Below are 20970 nucleotides of genomic sequence, written 5' to 3'. Positions count from 1 at the left end.
ATCAACCCCGATGTCTCTATGACAGTCAAAAACTGGACTTGGACATTATGGAAAAAATGGCTTGCCATATTTTATTGAAAATATGAAAAAGCGTGAAAGAGATACATGCAAAAATGGCTTGCCATATCAGTAAAAAAAATACTTTTTGTAAAAATCTCGTGCCATATCAGTAAAGAATATGGAGTTTAAGTCAAAAAGGCTTGCCATATTTTGAAAAAAATGATGCTTAAAATTATTTAACTATACGTCTGATAAACCTGAAAAGATATATCAACAAAATCTAATGCAGAACACAGCTTTTGGCACAATTTGGGGCTTGTATTTTTTTTATGCCCAGATTATTAAAATGTAATTGAACGGCCTAGGAGGAGATATATTTGTTTTCGAGGACAGATTAGTTTAACAGTATGTTGGGTTTCTTAAGCCAACATAATTATTGAATATCGGCTTATGTCTGTTCATGATTACTTTTGATCACACCTGTCCTATACCTCTAGCAGACATGTCTTTACCAGGTCCTTGTGTCTAAATATAGTGAAACTTTAGCTTGTGTTTCTGGATTTCCTGTCAGCTTCAGATCTGGGCTGTAATCTTGCGTAGCGCTCTTTCTATCTTAAGGACATGTTAAATTAAACTCTCTCTATTTGTAACTGCCCTCATCCTTTTACATGTCGTCCCCTGTCCTTCTTCATGCCTCATAAAATGTCTTGTCCGAAGAAACATTGGGCTTTGGTTCACAGATTTATGGCAAATGTAGACCCTTGAGGTACGGTGTAGTCAGTGTTGCCATGCTTGACCGCATGTTGTGTGTTGTTTCTCCGACATGACATGGAGTTTGGGCGTCTTAAGCTCCTTGAACTGAGAGTGGCTATGAGATCAAAGCTTTTTTCAGCCCCTAATGCCTTTACCATCTACAGTAGCATCCTTGCTCGTCCTGTTTTGGTTCTGTTAACTGTTATACACTTTTAATTAAATGACTAATGTGTGGCAGGAAAATGAATTACAGAGTCTGTTAATGTATAAGCTCAAAACCATTCAAGGCTAGGACACATTACTGTCACTGTCAAAATGTATATCCCTATGTATTAGAGGTGCACTGATTGCAATTTTCTTTTTTTCTTTAAGTCCAAAGATTATAAGCATATGCTTATTAAGTGTTTTGTTTAATATTTGTATGCACAGTTTCATGCTATTATTTATATAGTCTTTTCTGTCTTTTAATGACTATAAAAGGGTTATATATATTTTTATCTTGACCCGGCTAGATTATTGTAATGTCCTCTGTGTGGGTATTAGCCATGCCTCCCTTACTCATCTGCAGACGGTGCAGAATGCTGCTGCTCATTTGCTGACAGGGACACCAAACAGTAGCACATTACACCCATACTGGCTTCTTTTCACTGGCTTCCTGTACAGTTTAGGATACATTTTAAGAATCTAGTTTTGGTGTTTAAATGCCTAAATGGACTAGCACCAAGATACAGTACCTGTCTTCATTAATTCAACTGCACACTCCATCAAGGGCACTTATATGTGCTGATCAGCTACTTTTGGCTGTTCCACACACAAGGTTAAAAACCAAGGGGACTGTGGCTCTGGAATCATTTGCCTCTCCATGTTAGACAGGCCACAACCCTTTCTGTTTTTAAATCTAGTCTTAATACCCATTTTTACTCTTTGGCTTTGAATACCATATGAGAGTCATGTGTTGTATTTGTCCTTTGTTTTAGATGGTGTATGTTGGCACTTTGCTAAGCACTTGTTGTTTTTAAAAAGGGCTTTATAATTAAATATTGACTTGACTTGATATATATTCATTATTTAATATTTTCTATCTCCTGATGACATTTTAAACCTGATGTTTTCTCTCTGAAAGCAATAACTGATATCGCTATCAGAATTTGTAACAGAAAACCTTTTATAAATAGCTTTTTACCAGTGACTTAAAATACATTTTAAATAGTTTAACTGTGAAAATTTATCTTGGTGGTTTGTCTTGATAGTTGACTTATCCTGACTAATCAGTAAAAGAGGACATATATTTATACAGTTGAAGTCAGAATTATTAGCCCCCAGAATTATTAGACCCCTGTTTATTTTTTTCTCCAATTTCTGTTTAACGGAGTGAAGATTTTTTTTAACACATTTCTAATTATAATAGTTTTAATAACTCATTTCTAATAACTGTTTTATTAGAATTATTTTATTTTAGAATTATTTATTTTACTGTTTTATTTTAGAATTTATTATTTATCTTTGCCGTGATGACAATAAATAATATTTGACTAGATATTTTTCAAGACACTTCTGTACAGCTTAAAGTGACATTTAAAGGCTTAACTAGGTTAATTAGATTAACTAGGCAGGTTAGGGTAATTAGGCAAGTTATTGTATAATGATGGTTTATTCTGTAGTCTATCGAAAAAAAATATAGCTTAAAGGAGCTATTAATATTGACCTTAAAATGTTGTTTAAAAAATTAAAAACAAGCTTTTATTCTAGCCGAAATAAAATAAACAAGACTTTCTCCAGAAGAAAAAAAATATTGATATGATAAAAAAACTATGATAAAAAATTATAAAAACAGTCGGTAGCAGGAATATTGTGCGCTGTCACTTTAAGAGCAGTGCGGTTCTGATGAATGGTTTCTCTTTCACATGTCTTTTGATTCTTAACTCGTTTGTTTATTACATAAATAAGGGTTAATATGAATAATCTCTAAACACTGCATTAAAGCGCTCACAATAAGATGACTTTAGATATGTGTACTCTGCTCGTCTCTGAGACTGAACATGCACGCACACAACAGCCTACGGTCTCATTCGCGCTTTTAAAAACATGAATGATTTGAATGTACATCAATGAACGATGCGCATCCAATGCTGCAAAAGTTACATTAAAGTACATCAACATTTTTCTCCGTCAGCGTCATGTAGTGACCTGGCCACTATTCTGCAAGAAGAATGGCTCTAAATACCTCTGGCCACTGAGCAGGAGTTGTATCTGTCATTCCCCAGATTAACTGATGCTGTATTGGCAGCAATGAATTAATAAATTATTGAATTAATGAACTACTGTTGTCTAAACCCAGGTATTTCAGTTTCATTGCCCAACCACTGTATATATAGTTTTGATATATTAACCAGAATATTTCAGTCAGCATGCCAATAATGTGCTGTGCTTTTAACATCACACAGTTTACTTAATAAAATCCTCTTTGAAAAGCATTGAATTTCTCAGTGCGAGGCCTAAATTTGGCCTTACATTTCTCATTAAAACACCTCTGCTTTTACTGTATGCATACTTTTACTGTATGCATTTACATGAGTTTTTCATTGTGCTCCATCAGCTAATATGTTTGAGCACCTGGCACATGTAAGTCAAACAGTCTTTTTAAAACTCCCATTGAACATTATGTTCCATTCTGTTTTTGCTTTGTCAAAAACACTTCTTGTGTATATTCTTCTAAAAACACGTCTGATCAGGTTCAGGTGAACCTGAAACTAATTATACAGAGCTTTTTTAAAACGATTAGTGGACTAGCTATTCAGACAACTGGGTTTTAAAATAAGGTGTTACGCAAACCATACTATTTACATAGATAGGTGTGTAATGTGTGGTACTTAGTCTAAAGCTTTCTTTTTTTAGAAAAATAAAAATAAATATAAGACATCTCCTAATAAAGTAAATCAAAAAATAAATATGCTGCTAGTAGTTTGCACATGGCAAATGTAGAATGACAGATAAAAAAACAATTATGTATATATATATATATATATATAAAGAGTTCAGAATCTATTAATTTCCATACACTGTAAAAAAAAAAAGTTGAGTTAACTTAAAATTTTAAAGCAGCCGGCTGCAAAGAAATTTGGAGTTTATTAAGCTTCAGTGGTTGAAGTTGCCGAATTATCAAGTCAAATTATATTTTTAAATTGACTGAAAAGGCTGTTTTAAATCAAGTATACTTTATGAAATAATTTGGCATAATAAACTTAATAAAAATAATAATAACTTAATAAAAGCTTAATAAACTTAACATTTATTTGCAACTAGTTGCTTTAAAATCTTAAGTTAACTTAACTTTTGAAGAAATGAGGATGAAGAAATCAAAATTCTAAATCTCTTCAATTGATTTTTTTACTTTAATTCAAATAGTTCCAAACATGCAGTTAAATAATTTTTATGAGTAAATTCAACTCTAAGCTCAAAAATATGTCCACCTAACTTACAATTTTAAACTGAGTTAACAATTTGTAAGTTGGATTTTTCACAGTGTCCAAGTGAAATCACTGAACCTTTTTTAAAAAAACATTTTAGACGGCCCTCAGAGGCTTTACATCTGATCTCTTCATAAGTATTTTGGTGCTCACCTCTATTTCTACCTGGTATAAACATACCTTCAAATTAGTCTCTTGTGACCACTGTTAGAATTTTATCAACACCCTCCTCTGCCTCTTATTTAGTCACACCCTTCATCACAGGAGTCTTCATTATGATGTGCAAGCATTTTGGAATCAACAAACCCATGTGATGTGGCTTAGCAGCAAGTAGCAATGTAAGCATGAATGAAAAGGAAGTAGAGGATATCTTAATTGTAATACAGTACACTCTCAGAAATAAAGGTACGCGATCTGTCACTGGCGTGGTACCTTTTTAAAAGATACAGATTTGTACCTAAAAGGTCCATATTAATACCTCAACGGTACATATTAGTACCTAAAAATTTTAAAAGGAACACTTTTGTACTTTTTAGGTACTAATATGTACCCTTACGGTATTAATATGGACCTTTAAGGCACAAATCTGTACCTTTCGAAAAGGTACCACCCCAGTGACAGATCGCGCACCTTTATTTCTGAGAGTGCACGTGTGCTTGATTCAACAGTGACAAACGAATATCCTATATTAGTGTGCTTTCTCATAAGATACTGGATAATGATTACACATCCGGTGTGTGATCTTTAGTGGCTGATTGAATGCATAAACTACATGCAACACACACTGCAAGAAATACTTTTCTTACTTAGATTCTTTGTTTTGTTTCTCATCCAAATATCTAAACATTCTCAAATCAAGCAGCATTTTCTAGTTTAGAAAAAAATATTTCTTGTTTAAAGATATAAGATGTCCAAATTAAGTGAGTTTCTCCTTAAAACAAGCAAAATAATCTGCCAATAGTGTAAGCGAATAGTCTTATGTCAAAACAAAAAAGCAAGATTATTTTGCTTACCCCATTGGCAGAGTATTTAGCTTGATTTAAGGAAAAATCACTTAATTTCAACTTATTATTTCTGAAAACAAGACAGTATTTTGGCTTGTCTAGAAAATGCTTCTTGATTTAAGCAGATAATTTTAGATATTTGGATTGGAAATAAGATAAAAACTCAGCATTTCTTTGCAATGCAGTCTCACTGGGAATATGTGCCCAGAGCTACAATTTTGGAAACCTTGAAATATATATCTGGAGCTAAGTTTGGTTGCATTTTATGCGTAAAAAGAATGCTGTGGGGTGGTTTGACACTGCCAACAACTTCAGTATTTTTTTTTTCTGGACTACTCCAGCCTGCTTAATTCCGTATGCAAGGCTTCTGACATGACCAGTTTGGTAGCTTACCTTTTACGTTGTCAGAATCAGGATGCAAAGCGGACTGGGATTTGAATTTGGCGATAGATGGTTTCATAAACCAGGTAAAACAAAACCACAAAGCTGCAACAGCTTTTCCTTTCCCATTTGCTTCTGAAAACACTATTGGTTGGGTTTAGGAAAGTGGGTGGGTGGGGGGATCAGTCGACAGCAAGCTGATGTGTAACAACACTTGCGCGAGAAGGATGTTGAGATTTGCAGAAATGTACACATTTGAGAAAACATAGCCCAGTAACATATTTGAGATTGTCAAAAATGTACACAGCAGTCTCTAGTGGGTTTGTAAAAACAAAAACTGCAAGCAGATGTAACTCCGGGCACTTATTTCACAGCCCCCCAAAAATTTGCTCTGGGTTTCTCCAATGCGCCTGTTTTGTCTTTGAATGCATGATTATGCAATCCAATATAATATGTTTACTACTACCATTTTGGAGTAGCTTCAAATTGACACCTGTATTTAGTGTAGTCTACTTGTGACCAGACTGTCGAAAAAGCTTTTTACACCAGGTCTTATTTAAGTCTAGACAAATCCGCAAGCGCAGAATATACAAAAGCTCCCAACAGTCTGAATGAGCAAATCCCAGAAGACCGGAAGGGTTACCGGAACAAGTTTTCTGGAATCTGTGCGTGAAAGAGGCTTAAGGTTTGTGTCTGCCACACCTGATGGTGTTGACTGGTGTGTAATTCACCAAAGACAGACAGTCCGAGGTGTTTGGAGGTGGAGAAGACCTGTAATCCTGTTAGCAGGCCACTCGCAATCTGCTTGAAAGTCTGTCGTCTTTATCCCAGTGCTGTCCAAGATAGAGGAAGCGACTCAGACGCTGGCTTTAGGGAAAACACAGTCCAAAACCATGGGCTGGATTGATCACGCACAGAGATTAAATCTTGATAGAGTCAGGTTTGGACAAGGTTGTTTTATTTATGTAGCATATATGAAGTAATGTGAGTCACTATAGTGAATGTACAGAATGCATATGTGTTTTTATTCGCATTTTAATTTTGATTGAATTTTTTGTTTTGTTTGTGCAGATATTTACTTCAAAAACACATTTAAGTTTTAATGTATGAGTGAATTCACTTGAATAGGAAATCTTTCATTTAAGGTTTTTTTTGGATAATACCGATGGTATTGAAAAAGTCAAAATAAATACAAACAGCACATTCTTGAAAAGGATACAGTGGTTCCTCACTATAACGCGGTTCACCTTTCGCGGTCTTGCAGTTTCACTGATTTTTCTTTGTGCTTTTTTATTACAGCGTGTTGTGTTCTGCGCCCTGATTGGCTGTAGACCATGTCCATCAATCTCCTTCATATCTCATACAGTACAGAATGTGTACAGCCTGCCAAATGAACATAAATCTTGATCGCTAGCAGTGTGAGTTTCAACAAGGATGCAAAAAGGGTTGTAACTGTCCGCGCCACGCAGCGCCTTGCAAACATAGGTTTCAAGGTACACACACTGGCGCTGCAGGTCGGTGGCTGACTGTGGTTCCCAGCTACAACTCGGCCACTGTTCATATTTCTGCCGCACCACAGAGAGCCATTTGAATAATTTCAGTTTAAATAACATGCGAATGTGCACGTCCGTGTTTACTTTCAACTATCATGTGTGCAGCGCATCTGCTGTGACCCCCTTAAGGATGGAGTCTGCTTTGGTTTTGTGGATCAATAGCCATGTTTTCATCCAAAAATGTGAATGAACTTTATGCGCAAAACTGGATTATTGCATTAAAGACGTGCGAATAAAGCAGCGTTACCATCCAACGAGTCAAAGCGAACAAAATCGTCACTTCCTGATTAACTGGCACCAAATATCAACAGTAATAACTGAATTTGCTGCAGTAGGAGAAGCTGCGTCAATCTTTTCTTTATCTAATAAATGACTTGCGCCGCAGAAGGCAATCCTGACATGCAGTGAATGCCCGGTGGCGTTTGAAGGTGTCAGACACGAAGCACAGACGCTCTTGGTTCTGGAGGTCATTAATGATCTAATAACACTAATACTTAAACGGTAAGGCGTTTTAGAATGACAAAAACAACAGTTCAGATGGTTTACAGTGTGATCAGCCTGCTGGTTTGTACATTTACGCACATTTACGCATGCTTTTTTTTACAGTAAAAGCAGAGGTGTTTTAATGAGAAATTTAAGGCCAAATTTAGGCCTCGCACTGAGAAATTCAATGCTTTTCAAAGAGGATTTTATTGAGTAAACTGTGTGATGTTAAAAGCACAGCACATTATTGGCATGCTGACTGAAACATTCTGGTTAAGATATCAAAACTATATATACAGTGGTTGGGCAATGAAACTGAAATTTTAAATTTAATTGAATTATTTGTTTTGTTTGTGCAGAGGTAATTAATGATCTAATAACACTAATACTTACGGTAAGGCATTTTAGAATGTTCAAAACAACAGTTCAGATATTTTACAGTGTGCTCAGCCTGCTGGTTTGTCCATTTACGCACATTTTTAACCTTTTTTAATGCGCATACTGAAATTTGTGCAGTAAAAGTGTTTCCATCGTAGTTTATGCACATCTTTTCCTATCAAATAAAAAGTTTATCCTAGTCAGTTATGCGCATAAAAAAAACATTTTCAAAATTTATGCGCATCATGGCGTTTCCATCAACCGTTTTTTTATGCGCATATCCAAAATGTGCATAAAAATAGGTGGATGGAAACATAGCTAGTAACTGCAGGAAAAAGAACATTACGCTGGATGGCAATATTATCTGCACTAAATCTAAAAAGCTTTATTAACCTTTTACTGACAGTGATGAATGAATGGTTGTCAACAGGTTTTGATCTTCGGTTAAATTCTATAAAACTGGACTTATTTTTCTATGAAAGTTTAAACTTTGAGAGTGTTTAAACAAGAAAGAAAAGTGTGAAAATGTTAATGCTTGTCTGAGAAAAGTGTATAAAGTGTGTTGTGAGGGGTTTACAGCTTTAAAACATCCATAATAATTGTAAAAAATAAAGCCGTCTACTTCGCGTATTTCCCCTATCGCGGGCTATTTTTAGAACGTAACTCCCACGATAAACGAGGGACCGTTGTATAATTTAAACCATTATTTTTGACATTTTATCACAATAGACAGTAGCTAGACAGGAAGTGAGTTGGAGAAAGTGTGGAGAAGACACCCATTTATCAGGACACCCAAACTGTGTCCTGTGCACTGTCCACAAGGCTATCGGCACGTAAATAAGAACTCACAGTTTATATATATATATTTTTAATTTTTTTACTTTTATTTTAAATCAGGGTTGACCCTAAATTATGTTTTATTACCTCACATCAAGTCTTGACAATGGGCACCTCAAAGTTTGCACTTATATACCTTATGTGCTTCATGATCCTATTAGCAACATCAACTCACTTACCCAAGCATGTGTTTTCATAGCGATGCAAATCAAAACTACTAGGATTTCACAGATCTTACACGTGTGGACAGAGACTTTCAGCAAGGAACGCTTTGGTATTCTAGACATGCTGGTGAAAATAAACAACACTTGGTACCAATGCTTGAAGGATATTCTTACCTGTCCCTGGGGCTGGATGTGCCCTGGTAAGCCAGAAAAGGGCTTAAAGGTCTCATCTGGGGCCGGAGGGGGCAGTCAACTGGGAACAGTGCGTGTAATTAGCATGTTTAGCATTTCGAGTGACCCTGCTCACACTTTGATTGACAGTTCACGCTGCTGCCCACCAACAGCCCCCTGGGAGGTTTCAGATCCCATCACCAGGCTGTAATTGAGTGTCAACAAACAGCAAGGCCTCTAGCAGGGCAAAGGACTGCTGAATGAAGTACACAAATCACACAATTAGGTTAAAGTACATATACCCTAATAAAAATATATATATATATTGTCAAAGTTAGGACTGCACAATATTGTAAAAATCTGACATTGCCATATTTAGTTTTACTATGATATATATATATTGCAATATGAATTTAATTTCACCAGAATTTGAACCATTTGAATAGTTCTATTTGGAAAGTTGTCATTAATTTAAATTGACTGGGATGATCAAGTCTTTTTCTGTGCAGTGGATCTGAATAAATTCTAATAAATTACAAGCAAAAATAAATAAATAAACAGTGCTTTTTGGTTTTCTGGAGAGTCGAACCATATTCATGTACTGAAATTGAACAATCAAATGTTTTTTTGTAAATCAATTTTAATCATAATTAAATAATCTAATCCTGCCATGTGACTATTGCAGATACACACATTGCGATATCGATGCTCAAGTGATTAATTGTTCAGTCCTAGTCAAAGTACAAATGTAGCCTATATTTTGTGTGCTCTTGTATAAAAGTAATAAAATATTTTTTAATTTTATTCATTGTTTTTTTTTCAAGAATTCTTTTTTTCAAAAATGGTAACTATGATAAATATCATTGATAAATAAAGTATCATAAACTTATAATTATTGATAATTCAAGTGTGTCATTCCCCGAAGAGATTCAGATGGCATCATTTGAATCTGTGGGGCATTCACTGGAGACTTACTCTGACCAGATCTTTTAAATCAGTGTGTCATTACCTGAATACTCACTCTGATTGGATCATTTGAATCAGTGAGTCGTTAGGTTTGTTTGAAGCGGCTCTGCTCTAGGCATGGGCCGGTATAAAATTCTGACGGTATGAGAACCTTGGATAAAATATCACGGTTTCACGGTATCACAGTATCGCGGTATCACGGTATCACGGTATTGTGATTACTGCTCTAAAATATATTCTTCTTAAATGTCTGGGTAAAAACTAAAATGTTTTTCCCCCCGTTTAACACAATATATTTTATTTTGAGAAACATTTAATATATTTTGGAGCAGTGAACATGTCAGGTTACATAATTCAAATGAATCATTGACTTCTGCTGTCTTCTGCAGTTTCAAAACACTGATTTCTTCACATTCTAAAATGGCATCTTTAGAGATCTTCTCTGCTGGAGATATTGTTGTCCTAAAAAACAAAAGAAAATGTAAAAAAAAATCTTACACATACCTTGGGAACGGTATTACAGAAACTTTTGGCGGTTTTAAAGCCTTGACTTTTCCAAACAGTGGTATACCTTGAAAACGGTTAACGTCCCATGTAGGCTTGGGCGGTATGCAAATTTTGATACTGTCAAATCTTCTCCTTATTTTACCTCGGTATCCGGTATTACCGTGCATAATAAAAAAATATGATGTAAGGCGCAGACAGCGTCACCAAACTGTTGGCTTGTGCTTAAACCATTCAGAAACTGAATACTGTATATGCGACCTTAGATTCACGGTCACCTGTTAGATGTTAGATCTGCGCGGGACGCACTCTCTCATTCACACACACACACACAAACACACACACAAACAGCATTCACGCTGATGCCCGCTCCCATTCAAATTACACCAGAGTTACCGACCGATCAGTTGAATCTGTGGGTCAATAACCGAAGACTCACCCTGACCAAATCTTTTGAATCTGCGAGTCATTAACTGGGGACTCACAATGACCAACTCTTTTGAATCATTAAACTGTGACCTGGAGACTCGCTCTTACCATTCATTCATTCGTTTTCTTTTCGGCTCAGTCCCTTTATTAATCTCTATTTTAGAGTTCGCCACAGCGGAATGAACTGCCAACAATTCCAGCAAATGTTTTACATATTTTACGCACCATATGCCCTTCCAGCCGCAACCCATCACTGGAAAACACCCATGCACACTCATTCACACACATACACTACAGACAATTTAGCCTTCCGAATTCACCTATACCACATGCTTTGGACTTGTGGGGGAAACTGGAGCACCTGGAGGAAACCCATGCGAACATGGGGAGAACATGCAAACTCCACACAGAAATGCCAACTGACCTAGACTAGACTTTAACCAGCGACCTTCTTGCTGTGAGGCGATCATGCCACCCACTGTGCCATCATGTTGCCTGTATAAATAATAATAATTAAAAAAAAAATCATTAATATCATTATCTTTTAATCTTAAATAAATAATCAAATCCTGCGATGTCACTATTGCAGATAAACACAATGCGTGATGCTTTAACAATATATTGTTTAGTCAAACTAAATGTAGTTGATTTTAGTTTATCGATGAATGTTTTTTTCGAGAAAAAGTTCTTGTTTTTTCAAGAAATGATCAATAAAATGCTTATAATAAACCATTTAGAACTAATTTCTGGTTAATGATATCAGAATTTACTTGTATGCTGGAATGGATGTATGAATGGTCCTTTCCGGAAAAAATCCTTGCCTTTGTGAACAGCATATATTTGAATTACAGTAAAGTTTATTCAGGATATACAGATGCGGATATGCATATCAATATAGCATTTTTTATGAAACTGTATAACAATAATTCATGTTTTACAGTACTGTGACATTTGAGTTTAGGGTTAGGGTAGGGGCAGACGTTAAAAATACAATTTATTGGGTAATTTTATAAATTACATAAATAATACTTTATTATATAAATAATATTAAATAATAATACTTTGTTTTTTTTAAACAACTACTGTTTTTATGTTACAGTGATGGTTGGGTTCAGGGTTGGGGTGAGGGTAGACGTACAATTAATGCGAAATTTAATAAATAATATAAATCACTTTTATTAACTTCCAACCTGAATTTACCAGTAAAATCATTCCAGAAATTTTATGGATATTTACCGGTATCACTGTGTGAAAGGAGCTATTAACTTTATTCTTTCAATGAATGCATCATTTGAATCAGTGAGTTGTAGAGAACAGATGCCATCAGGTATGTCTAATTAACAAATTCTTTTGTGAACCACTTTAAATGTCAACTTACAAGATTCAGTTTCATCACAAATTAGACACACAAAATATTTTTTCCTCTGCTAAATTTCAATGTTTTGTTTTGTTTTAGAATGTGGTGAAGAAATAAATGTCAAATAAAAATACTTTGATTAAATATACATACTGTACATGAAAACGTACTTAAGTACAGTAGGGAAGTAAAATACTTACAGTACAGTAGTTACTGTTCGCCACTGCTCCTGTATATCACCGAATGGCGTGGATGGGTTTCTCACAGTACTTCTATAAATCAGACACCCTGAATGCTTTAAATAGAGCGCTTTGAAGCTGTCAAAGTTAGGACAAGTTATTATGATGCTTTAGTTGTAATACTGAAGAAACGTGACAACATACTTACTTTAAGCACATTTACTCTTTAATAGCACCTACTTTTCAATGATGGCAATGATGTGTCCATACAGTGTTGATGGGCTTCTCGCAACACTTTTTCTAAAATCAGATAGCCTGCATGTTTTGAATAGAGTGCTTTGAAGGTGTCAAAGTTATGGCAAGTCTTTAGATTCCCTAGTGATACTGAAGGGTTGTGACAGAATAATTACCTCATGTACATTCACACTTTAATCAGTTATACAGAATATGTGTAAATGAGTTGATATTGAGGTGAAATATGAACTGGAGCATGAAAGGACCGCCTGAGCGTGGTATGTCACTGTTTTTTGAAGCTGTGTGATGTTATGAATAATAATAATAATAAAAATGATGGTGCATTCCTGTCAAGCACATAGCTGACATGTCAAGACTCAGGGTGATATTAACCTGATGTCATGCATATCAAATGTGTTGGCATTTCCAGTGGTTTACTTGAATAGGTGTTTATCATTGCACTTATTGCAATATACTTTTGATACTTTGATTGTTGCTGTAAATGAACATTGGTTTTAATTAGTTGTTCTCATTGTGTTTTTCTCTCAGCTCGATGACTGTGCTTTGCAGTTGTCTCATAATGGCAGTTATCTGGACCTGGAGTCCACCTTGGCTGAGCAGAAAGATGAACTTGAAGGCTTTCAGGAGGATGGAGGGTAAGGAACAGCACAAAAAAAATCATTATTTATTTTTCTCTTTGGAAGAACTAATTTGAATTTAGAAAAATCTCCAAATCTTCAATTACTTTGTTTTTGTTTTTTGTGCTGGGCAAAGATTAATCTCGATTAATCACATATATTATATACTGTTGAAGTCAGAATTATTAGCCCCCCTGAATTATTAGCCCCCCCTGTTTATTTTTTTCCCCAATTAATGTTTAACACATTTTTCAACCCATTAAAAGGGGGCTAAGGATTCTGACTTCAACTGAATATATGGGACACACATGCATAGAAATAAAACTATAAAAACAATTTTGTTACATATATATTTGAATTTAGATGTATCATATGCATATGTATATTTATATCTAAATATAAATAAATATTTTCTTAAATATATGCATGCTTATACAGATTTTTTTTGTAGATTATATATATTGTTTTTGATCGTTACACTCCATGTTACATTCAGAGTCAGTAATATTCATGTACATGTAAACTAGGGTTGACTAGGGTTCATCCAATTTGGCATCAAACAATGTCTAATGTGAAACATCACGATGGACGATGGGTGAATTAATTACAGTATTTATGAAAAACTAATTAATTCATAATGACTTAATTATTTGTAGCCTACTGTTTCAACTACCTGACCTGCATGGACTTTGTTTTACCCAAAAGCAAATCATAAATAAATAAAGACAAGTTACACACAAATTATCACCTGTCAGTCACTTTTTCTGTGGGACTCTGGCATGAATAGGCAGAGTGATCTGTGTCGTTATAATAACCTCGACAAACTTGGTTGGTAAAAAAGGTGCACAACCAACAGGAACCAACTAACAGTGTCTAAGGTTTTCGCTAAAATTACTAAGTACAAGCGTGAAAGCGAAAGATTGAAGCAGTGTATTAATGCTGTGACACATTACCTGATAGATTCAGAAGACCAAAGAGTCACTAGATAGTGACAAGATGAATTAAATGTTACCTTTAACTTTAACTATAGTGAGACGCGATCCAACGGTGAGTGTGTGTGTTTGTGTGTCGTCACGTGATGTGCGGTTTCAGTGGTAAAGTGTGGAAGGAGGGCTTTACAGAAATGCTAGGTGAAACGCCAGTTTAGACATGGATCATTAAAATGCCATTTTAAAACGTATTAGTGTAAAGCCTAAGTGTGTATTCTTCGTGAACGAGTTGCTGCTGCGATGGTTGTGGGGCGGAGGATTGTGATGCCAGCTCAGCACTGTGATGTCTTTCGGCCATCTGCGATGGATCTATCGACCCAACCCTACTGTAAACTTTCATCATATAAAAGTATAAATAATGGTATAAAAGCATAAACAATTGTATATACATTTTGCCAAAACTGCATGAAGCTAACATCAAATCAAAATACTTAGTATTAAAGTAGTATTTTGTGTTTTCTTATATAGGATAGAAGAAGTGTGAACCTATACTGGTCTTACCATTCGGTTCGGTTACGATTATCATGCCATCGATTCGGTTCAATTCGATATTTCAGTGCATCACAGTGCATTGATGATGCTTTCCATACACAGTGTTGTATTTTGGGGAATGGCTATAACAAGGTGTCTATCGTGAACATGCAAACTCCACACAGAAACGCCAACTGACCCAGCCGAGGCTCGAACCAGAGACCTTGCTGTTAGGCGACAGCACTACATACTGCGCCACTGCATTGCCCCAAATTCAATATTAATGTACAATAATTGCAAAATGTTTAAATATGGGTGAAGATTTGATTCTGTAATTTTTGTTTCATTTATTGTTAAACTTTTTAAACTACTGAGTACTAACAGAGTTGACATTTTCCATCATTTTGTGCTTTAGTTCAAAATGCTAACCTCAAATCTGTTACCACATGGTATGTCTAAAACAGAATTTTATATATTTTCATCCTATTATAGTTTTTTAAAACGTGGATGAGAAAGTCACTAAGACATAACAAATACGGAGTTGACGAATATTAATCTACTATTGAAGTATCTTAAACATTTTGTACAAATATATGGGAGAAGAATAAATAACGTGCCTAAATGCCTTCCAGAGATCCTCCCCCAAACTAAGTTTTATCATTTGGAGCAAGTCACATGCTTTTGTATCTGTGCTTTAAAGATTGTTTTGCCTTTTTATAACAGGTGTAACAGAGTTGACAAGAACATAGGGACAGACGCCAAATGGACTGTATTTGATCATGTAAATGTTTATTTACCTTAGCAGAGTAAATGATTTAAGTCCAGTTTTTCATTCATTTTCCTTCAGCTTAGTCTCTATTTCAGAGGTCGCCACAGCAGAATGAACTGCCAACTATTCCAGCAAATATTTTACATGTTTTACACAGCGGATGCCCTTCTAGCCGCAACCCAGTTTTGGGTAACACCCATACACACACATACACTACGGACAATTCATTCATGCATTCATACATTTTCTTTTCGGCTTAGCCACTTTATTAATCTGGGGAGGCCACAGTGGAATGAACTGCCAACTTATCCAGCATATGTTTTACACAGCAGATGCCCTTCCAGCTACAACTAAACAGTGGGAAACACTCAACCCAGGCTCCTTCTGAAAGCGTACCTCTACAAATCGCGGCGGCCCGTTTTTCTCAAGTTTTTGTTTTCGCGTAAACCAACCAGAGGCCACTGTCGACTTTTTGACTTTTTGACTGACTGAGTGAATGATCGACTAACCCACCCTCCCCCTTTCCTAAACCTAACCAATTTTATCGTTTGACCTGGCCACCTTCCCTTAACCCAACCAACACGTTTTAAAAGCAATCCAAAAAAAGAAAGGCCTCGTCTGATTTTTTTTTACCACATTTTCAGATGTTACCACATTCTCATTGCAGCCGGAATGCCGTCCATACAGAGGTAAGCGGTCAGCTGGTAAGCATGAAAAGGAACGGCGTCACACCGCCCCGTAGCGTTCGTTTAAAAAAAAAAAATTAAATGCAGTCATACGTACCTCCGGCTATGTAATTCGCGACCTCCAGAAACGTCTGTAGAGCTACGTTTTCAGAATGAGCCTGTGTTGGAAACACCCATACACTCTTGCATTCACACTCATACAGTACGGCCAATTTAGCTTATTCAATTCACCTATACTGTTTGTCTTTGGACTGTGAGGAAACACTCCGAGGAAACCCACACAAACACGGGGAGAACATGCAAACTCCACACTAAAATGCCAACTGGCCCAGCTGGGACTTAAACCAGCAACTTTTTTGCTGTGAGGCAACAGTGCTAACCACAGAGCCATCGTGCCATCGGTCCAGTTAATTAGACTTAATTATTTCATGGGTTAGTAAAGCTTAATATAAGAATTAGCAGGCAAAGTCTAATATGTATAGTGAAGGGTCATTAAGTGAATATTTTAAAGGCAAAATGTCTCTAAATACCTTTAGAGATAACTTGATATAGCTTGTGTTGTTACTCAAAATGACTTAAAAATGTAGATAGTAGAATGTATATACCTGCAATTTTACAATCACCCTTTAATGAGGTTTAGGAGACATCAGGTATATGTAAACTATATGCTAACAGTCACTTTAAATTACTGAATCATTTCTGAGGGTGATGATTAATAATTCTCTATTTAATACAAACATTAGTGTCCAAGTTGAAGTGTTTGTGTTATGAGCAGTCTAGATAATGTAATGATAAAAATACATTTGAGAAATCATTTCTCCCTTGACTTTGAGAGAATTCTTACTTTTATAATGGAAGACCAATAGATGGATACATTTCACCCTCAAAAAGTTTATAATTGCCTTTAAAGAGATTAAACATTATAATTGAAGGCGTTGGCTTGATTCTCAATAGCCTCTGGGTGACTATTTTCTTAATACCTACATTTCAGTCTGTATTCATATCTTGTTACATTGGAGGCAGCTATAAGCACAATCTTGTCGCATACGTTCCATTAAACATTTCATCTAAAGCTATCAGAAAGACCTTCAAATCTCGCGGCACATGTTCTTTTATCTTCAGCACATACCACAGACATTCTGGGACAGGGCTCTATTCAGCAAGCCCTCAAAATACCTGACTGGTTGGCAAGGGCACCGATGATGTCAGCCTTCTGTCTTAAGAAAGCTGGCAAGATTCAGAGTTAATTGTCTTGTTGAGCAAAGTCCAAGAATAGATGCTCCTTTTAAAATTAACCATGGTTTCAAACACTTTTTCTTGACCCATGTTGTACTTGCTGTTTTATATTTACAGGATTAGTGTGGAAGTCAATGTTTTTGTCATTGTGACTTTCACACATTGTATGTGTGCCTTTGTATCTCAAAATTTCCAGTCTGGCTTTATATCTCATAATTGGACTGGTTTTGCTATAGAAAAGTCATATTTAAATATTTCCCAAATGATGTTTAACAGAGCAAGGAAATTTTCACAGTATGTCTGATAATACATATAAATATAACTATTTGATAATAGTTTTATTTTTTAAAAACCATTTAAGGTCAATATTATTAGCCCCTTTAAGCAATATATTTTTTAGATAATCTACAGAACAAACCATCGTTATACAATAACTTGCCTAATTACCCTAACCTGCCTAGTTAACCTAATTAACCTAGTTAAGCCTAAGTCACTTTAAGCTGTATAGAAGTGTCTTGAAAAATATCTAGTCAAATATTATTTACAGTCATCATGGCAAAGATAAAATAAATCAGTTATTAGAAATGAGTTATTAAAACTATTATGTTTAGAAATGTGTTGAAAAAATCTTCTCTCCGTTAAACGGGGAAAAAATAAACAGGGGGGCTAATAATTCTGACTTCAACTGTAACTGGAAAGGAATATATGAATATCAGTTTACAATATATCGATGCCCAATTTCTAGGCATTAGTGATAATGGTCAGGAATGTTGGAGCATTATTGCCTTTTTAGCTTATAAGTAGAGGACAGAAACTAGCCAGACAGTAATGTGTGAATTGTTAAGTGGGCAAAAAAAAAATCTGTATTTTTAGTAAGTGTACTTCTTTTTTGTTTTTATTCTTGCCCTAATAAAAAATATAATTGTAGAGCAACCCAAGTTCTGGTGCCATTAATATTTAACTTTAATTAGTAGAACTTTCCAGGATATGAACAAAGCAAGTGATGCATCATTTAGATTTAAAAAATTTAGATAAAAAAAATCTTGAATGGTTATAAAAATCTTTATAATAAATTATAAAAATAATAAAAAACTATTATCTTGAATGATATTAATGATATGACCTAGTTCCGGAAGCTTCCTATTTCTCTGTTTATCCACTCGATTTTACTGTCTGTTTCTTTTGACCGCCCCCTGTCATTTAAAAGAATATCTCAATAGCGAACGCGTCAAGTATAAAAGCCTCGTTCGTTTTGTGAGATGCACGATGTTTCGCCAGGTGAAAGTATAAATCAGCCGTAAGATGTTTGTTGGTTTTTTCTGTAGTTCAATGATGCATCTAACCTTTCTTTAGTACTGTTCAATTTGAATACATTTGTTTTACCACTAATTTTGTGATTTTGCATTTTCTCTTTATGTGTTTGCTTGTTTTTGATATTGTGATATAGGTTTTAAATGTAATACCTAATAGTCTTAAAAAGGTCTTGAAAAGTCTTAAATTTGACATTATGATATCTGCAGAAACGCTGAAAAAATATTGCCGTTAATCTATTCTCAAAACTATTCTTAATCTATTCTCTAATCTATTTTGGGTCTGTTCTACGCAAGCTATGATGACTTTCACCTTGATATTTTTGCGAGGATGTATAATTGACCGGTGAGCCGTCTGACAAAAAAATGCCCTATCAAATCAAATCAGCAGGATACCCTTGTGGATCGTTCAATTACTTCGAAGACACTACTGACTACGTTTAAATTGACATCTGTAATCTAGTTATTTGCCTTTATAGACAATAATATAATTAAGATGTTTACATGAAGTGCTTTCATGTAAGAGTTTCCTGTAAATTTGGGTGACTTTAACTGCAGTTTCATTATCACTCATGAATATTTTATTCATGCCCCCGTGACAAACTGGGGTATTAGACATAAATAAGGAGTAAGTACTGGTGAGAGTGTTATGGAATTTAATAACGCATGCCGAATTGAAAGAAAAAAATCTTCTGCATTTGGCGATATGTGTGTGTGTGTGCGGTCCTTTACTGACTGATTAAGGTAATCACAAATTGCTGTTTCAAGCTTATGTAGGCCTGCAGTTCAAAATTCATGTTTAGCTGAATAATCAGTTAGTAAACACAAGTACATCTTATTGAACATCATTTATTTTCATTATCATAGAGACTTAATAAAGATTTAATTTTAGTCATTATTTAGGTAGCACACATATTCTGAATGCCTTCGGCAGAATTCAAATAAGCCATTTTAATTTAGATTAATCTAGATTAATTCCAAAATTACAGTGAGATTAATCTAGATTAAAAAAAATTATCTATGCCCACCAATACTTTAAATATAGTCCCACAAGTCCCCTCTCCTTTTTTTATAATCTGAGGCAAAACACGCTTTCATAAATTATTGCTAACAGTGAACCAAAACTCTTATGTCAAATAAAAATCAGCTGCACACCCATGTAAACAAACCAAATTAAACAAACAAGTTTTTCTTTAACCTCAGTGAATAATTATTGACTCACAGTTTTATTAGACGACTCAGCTATCTTTTCTAGCCGCCGAGTTGACACAGCCTCAAAAAACACCACTGATTGAAGGCTTGATTTTTGGCATCTGAAGCCATTATTGGACATGGCCACAAATATTTAGGGATGTATTTGTGTAAATGCGGAGGTGGGTCTAGCGCCATTATATTTTCACTGGATTGGGCTCCAATTCAAAATACAGTTGACGGCATAGTGAGTGAACGCATGAGTGAGAGGCTGAAGGGCCACTTCATTGGTCTCTGAGAGGTGAACGGTAGTGCCAACTGGCATGCTTTTTCTCTATTCTGTCAGTCTTCACGACCCCCCCCCTCCCTTTTCTTCCCAAGAGGCTATCAAGAGTGTGCATTATTAGACCCATGCAGAGTGTCTGAGTGGGCTGTGGAGAGCAGGAATGGAGGACTACATTACTGTTAATAACAGGGTAATTCAACGCAGTGGGCTTTTATGGCCTGGATGGGCTGGAGTTCACAGTCCCCTTCCATTTACTGCAGCTCTGCTTTATTGCAGGGTCTGAAAACCTTGGCCGAAGTACGTGATTAAAACCAAACCCGTTTCTCTTCCTTCTACTCTGTTTTGTGGGCTTGCATCTTGCTTTGGTGTGATGAGCCTGACCTACATTTCATAAATTGAGGAAAGCACACACGCAAAAAAGTAGTAATTGGCTCGAGGAATAATTTGAGATCCCTTTGTTGCCGTTTCATTGTTGCCACTGTATCTTCTTACTGTTTACATTAGGCCTGTGATGAATTATCAGGCTTATGCTTC

General features: G+C 35.5%; 1 protein-coding gene across 4 annotated transcripts in view; it reads left to right on the top strand.

Annotated features, from left to right (window-relative positions):
- Nucleotides 1-20970, top strand: part of fhod3b (formin homology 2 domain containing 3b) — a 305076-nt gene that overhangs the window by 23285 nt on the left and 260821 nt on the right. For all 4 annotated transcript variants that reach the window (XM_056476236.1, XM_056476235.1, XM_056476234.1 and 1 more), the window contains exon 2: nucleotides 13410-13516. In XM_056476236.1, coding sequence (XP_056332211.1) covers nucleotides 13410-13516 — 107 coding nt within the window. The remainder of the gene's footprint in view (nucleotides 1-13409; nucleotides 13517-20970) is intronic.

The sequence above is a fragment of the Danio aesculapii genome, chromosome 16 (genome assembly GCF_903798145.1).
Source record: "Danio aesculapii chromosome 16, fDanAes4.1, whole genome shotgun sequence".
Taxonomy (NCBI): domain Eukaryota; kingdom Metazoa; phylum Chordata; class Actinopteri; order Cypriniformes; family Danionidae; genus Danio; species Danio aesculapii.
This window is presented reverse-complemented; position numbering and strand designations above follow the sequence as displayed.